Source organism: Phragmites australis, chromosome 1 (assembly GCF_958298935.1).
Source record: "Phragmites australis chromosome 1, lpPhrAust1.1, whole genome shotgun sequence".
Classification (NCBI taxonomy): Eukaryota; Viridiplantae; Streptophyta; class Magnoliopsida; order Poales; family Poaceae; genus Phragmites; species Phragmites australis.
Genome location: NC_084921.1, coordinates 12,204,821 through 12,209,330, shown reverse-complemented (window position 1 = coordinate 12,209,330; position 4,510 = coordinate 12,204,821). Strand labels below are relative to the sequence as shown.

General features: G+C 51.3%; 1 protein-coding gene across 1 annotated transcript; it reads left to right on the top strand.

Moving 5' to 3' along the window:
* The first annotated feature begins 623 nt into the window (after nt 1–623).
* On the top strand, nt 624–2,679 carry LOC133887809 (transcription factor CSA-like). The gene is made up of 3 exons (XM_062327794.1): nt 624–1,319; nt 1,442–1,936; nt 2,034–2,679. The coding sequence occupies exons 1-3, from the start codon at nt 1,037–1,039 to the stop codon at nt 2,204–2,206; spliced, it is 951 nt and encodes a 316-aa protein (XP_062183778.1). The 5' UTR covers nt 624–1,036; the 3' UTR covers nt 2,207–2,679.
* The last annotated feature ends 1,831 nt before the right edge of the window (nt 2,680–4,510 follow it).

Here is a 4,510-nt window from a genome sequence, read left to right as displayed (position 1 = left end):
AAACCTGTGTAATCGCCGAACAAGTCTTGGCCATTGTATCATTACTGTTTCAATTGCAAGGCAATGCTTTATCAACGTTCACATCTGCCTCACTTGACCAGGATGAACTTCAACCTTATTGACCGCTAACTTTTCGCTAGTGTGAAGAGAACATTTAGCATACGTTTGGGTATCTTTCACGCGCCATATCAGTTCCTACTTAGGCGGTTCATAAATTCTTCATCTCTATTCTCTGTGTCGGGAGGATTTTTACTCTGCATGCTAGGTGCTGAGTTTTCCAAAAAAAAAAAAAATTGCAAACCATATTCAGTCACCAACTAAATAAGCCTGGAATGTTTTTCACACAGAACTCATGCCTTTCCTTGGATGCTGTCAGTGTTATCATTTTCATGTCATGCATGGTGCTGATAACGACAAACGGTTGGTGATCGATGTGGTTGGAAGGAGGATAGAAATGGGTGGAAAATGGTGTGGCTTGTGGGGTGCGCATAGGGGCAAGGGGGAGTTTCTGGTGGGTTTGTCAAGGTGAGGAGGGACAGAGTTCCACCCCTGGTAGTGCTTGGAGTTGGAGTCCCCAAACCCACACGAGCGGCCTCTGAACACCCAAAAAATACATCATAAAACTCTTTCCCCTCTCTCTCTCTCCACCAGGACGACACAAGAACAACGCCACTCTCTCTCTCTCTCCTCCATTTTGCCATCGGTCTCAAAGTAAGGGAAGGGAAGCCTCAAAGCCCAACCAAACCAATCCCGCCGCTCCTTACCACTCTCTCTCTAAAAAGGAAGGCATCCAACTCAACCAGAGAACCAACGGATAGAGAAGGAGGTTACTCAAAAACTAGAGAGAGAAAGAGAAAAATAAGCAGGCGTTTATTTTCTTGTTGTTTTGTTGGAGGGGTGTTCAAGCCAGAGCCTCCCCCCCCCCCCCCCACTATATTAGCCTCCCTCCATTCGCAGCAGCAGCAGAAGCAGCAACAACAAGCTGTCCCTTTCCCTCTTCTCTCTCTCTCCATCTCTCATCAACTTTTGGACCCAAATGGCTCATGAGATGGTTGGTTTCTTCGGCCCTGCTCCGCCGGCGGCGGCTCTCGCTCCGTTCCAGGAGGACCAGCAGGTTGTTGCGGAGGAGGGGTACCACGGCCACGTGGAGGAGGTGGAGGAGGGAGGCGGCCATGGTTACGGCGGCAGCGGCGGGCAGGGGAAGCTCTGCGCCAGGGGACACTGGCGGCCCGCGGAGGACGCCAAGCTCAAGGAGCTCGTCTCGCAGTACGGACCCCAGAACTGGAACCTCATCGCCGAGAAGCTCGACGGCAGATCAGGTAATGCAATGCGCTGGATTCGACCATGCATTTTTGAAGCGAAAAAACAAAAAAGTTTCAATCTTTTTTGCGTTTTTCGTCTCGTCTACTTCGTGTTCCTGATGTGTGCTCTGATGGAGCAGGGAAGAGCTGCCGGCTGCGGTGGTTCAACCAGCTTGACCCACGGATCAACCGGCGGTCGTTCTCGGACGAGGAGGAGGAGCGGCTGCTTGCGGCGCACCGCGCCTACGGCAACAAGTGGGCGCTCATCGCTCGCCTCTTCCCCGGCCGTACCGACAACGCCGTCAAGAACCACTGGCACGTCCTCATGGCGCGCAAGCAGCGCGAGCAGTCCGGCGTGCTTCGCCGCCGCAAGCCTTCCTCGTCATCATCGTCCTCGTCGAACCCCGCACCGCCGCACTTAGCGCCCGTCGTCGTCCTCCACCACCACCACCACCACGGCTCTCCTCCCCTGCCGTTCAACGCCGGCGGGGGGCACGCACAGCACGGCGTTCCCCCGGAGGCGGCTGCGGCCACCCGCGCGTACAGCGGCGGCGAGTCCGACGAGTCCGCGTCCACCTGCACCACCGACCTCTCCCTTGGCTCCGCCGGCGCCCCCGTCCCCTGTTTCTACCAGAGTACGTACCCGCCAGCTCCTCTCTTCGTCGCTACATGCTTGCTCTCGTGGTGTCACATGGTAACATGGTGACTGACATGCTGTGAGTTCGTCCGCAGGCTACGACATGGTCCCGCGCGCCTTCGCGCCCGCGCCGGCCGCCTTCGCGCCGAGCGCGCGCTCCGCGTTCTCTGCCCCGTCGCCGGCGCGCCGCCGTTCTGCGGCCTCCGAAGGCGGCAGCGACATGGTTGCCCTGCCCTTCTTCGACTTCCTCGGCGTCGGTGCGACATGATCTGAGTCTCGGCGGCGGTGTACAGGAGGGAGGTTAAAGATCAAAGCCCCGGTGATCAAGATGAACCCCATGCCTAGCTTAGCTTAGAGTTAATCAGGAACAAGCCTAGGAGAAGAGAAGAGGAGAAGAATGGTGATTGATTCGTGTGGGCGTGTGGATGTGACGTTGCTGCCTCCACACCTCAGTTTTGCTGCTGCTGCAACCAAAAAGCAGGTGAGATCGATGAGATTGTTCAGGTCTCGATGAATGGATGAAAGGATGGAAAAGAAACCACTCGCAACACAAATTGCATGGCAAAAGGCAGATCACATACTCTGCCTCTTTACCCTCTCTCTCTCTCTCTCTCTTTCTTTTCATGCTCTGTTCTTTTCTATTTTTTTTTATCTTTCTTTTTTCCTTCTCTTCCTTTGTAAGATGATGAAGAAGAAAAACAAGCACAATTCCCGTTGCAAGAACAATCGGTTGCAAAGTGCTAAAGTTGCAGTTGCGAACTTGCAATGCAGCGAATTCGATCTCTCCCGCGGCTTGTGTGATCCCTGTATTGCATATCTCTGTCTACTGTCTCTTCTCTCCCGTCGGCAAACGGCCAACAAAAACAAAGGCTCACTCAGTTTACAAAGCTGGGCAGCTGACAAGGAGGGAGTGCTTGTTTGATCCGATCGTTGCAACGAGTGTGACGGTGTTAAGCTCATTCTTGTTGCATCGATCAACAAGAGCGTTCCTGACATCAACGTTCTCATCTCGCATCTATGTTGATTCGGAAGACAAGGCAGGTCATTTTCACATCCTCTCCTGAAACTTCCCTGCACTCCTCTCTCATCTTCTTGGGAAAAAATTGATGATTTACCATCCAAAACTTTGACATATGAGGCCGCTGTGTCTATGACTATGGACTAAATGGTAAATAAGCGAAGTCTATTTTTAGCAGTGACAAATCATCAATTGGTGGGGAGAACATCTCTCTCTGCGCCCTGATTTTGTGGATTCCGTTGGGCTGCTGCGCGCATCATGGCCTGGATGGAGCTCGCCTTGCATTGCAGCGCTTTCCTGCAACTGCAAGCAAACGAAACTGTGTTACAACTTACAACGCCCGTAGCTGTTTCTTTCCTCCCAGTTAGTTACGAGCGCTGCTCGCTTTGTGCAAGCAGCTGAGCACGACGCTGCTGCTGCTTCCACACCGACCACCAATATATCCCGGCAGATTACAAGCACCCTGTCAATGGTCTCACCACTGAATACTGTCATTATCAATTCAGTGTGATGTGAGGAAAGTTACACAAAGTATGCATTGATCAGCCAGGTGCAACTATCCAAAGCTTATAACTGATCTGGTGTCCATTACAAGTTCTGGTGAAGTTTGACTGGAGTTGTTGGGCATCGGAAACGCAAATCAGGCCCGGGTATTGCTAATTGCTCTTCAACTGGTGAAGTTTGACCGGAGTTATCCTGTTAATTGCTCTGTTGAATGGATAACGGCATCAAGTGGTCATGCTGAACAACCACCGAGTCTCGGAAAGGACTGAGGACTGGTTCAGGGTCGAAGGTTGTTAATGAGAAATAAATATGTCTTATTTATTTATAATGAGTGATTGATATCGGTATTTATTTAGTTTGATAATCATTGATTTTACATAAGCTTTGATGTGATTTGAATTGATTTGAGATTTCATTTAAGCATATTGATTATGGACTAACTGGAATCAGAGTAGGAGATATGTGTTCCCTTGTCTTATAGTGTGGAGGTGATGGATGCAACTTGACGATCGACGACGGGATGATTGGGGTCAAGTGGAGTGCTTGGTGCCGGACGATCAAGGAGGCCGGATAGAGTCAAAAGTAATTCTAGCTGAACACGTGGAGATCAAACAAAGTATGGAAGGCAGATAGAGACATCGTATTGACAAAGTTAAGCGAAGGGGATATCGATGAAGTGACAAGGCGGCTCAAGGGATCAGGAGCGGGAGAGATTTGTCGACGGTTAGGATTGCATGTCGGGGTACACATGTCGACATTGAAACGCTTGCTTAAGGCGGCTCAAGGGATCAGGAGCGGGAGAGATTTGTCGACGGTTAGGATTGCATGTCGGGGTACACGCGTCGACATTGAAACGCTTGCTTAAGGTGTAAGCAAGGCGACGAGTCACGCTTTGAGAAGCGTGCAAGAGGTTTCGCGGTTTGATCTCAAAACCATGGGAGGACTGGAGGAGTACGTAGCACCACCGCGAAGCTTGCGTCGAGGCGAAGCTAAGTTATAAAGGCGTCGTGGCCGTCCAATGAATGGAGAAGAAAACGAATCAAAATGCAC

Coding starts and splice junctions, on each gene's coding strand:
- LOC133887809 (XM_062327794.1), top strand. CDS start 1,037: ATGGCTCATGAGATGGTTGGTTTCTTCGGCCCTGCTCCGCCGGCGGCG. Junction 1,320..1,441: donor GAAGCTCGACGGCAGATCAG/GTAATGCAATGC, acceptor CTGATGGAGCAG/GGAAGAGCTGCCGGCTGCGG. Junction 1,937..2,033: donor CGTCCCCTGTTTCTACCAGA/GTACGTACCCGC, acceptor GTTCGTCCGCAG/GCTACGACATGGTCCCGCGC.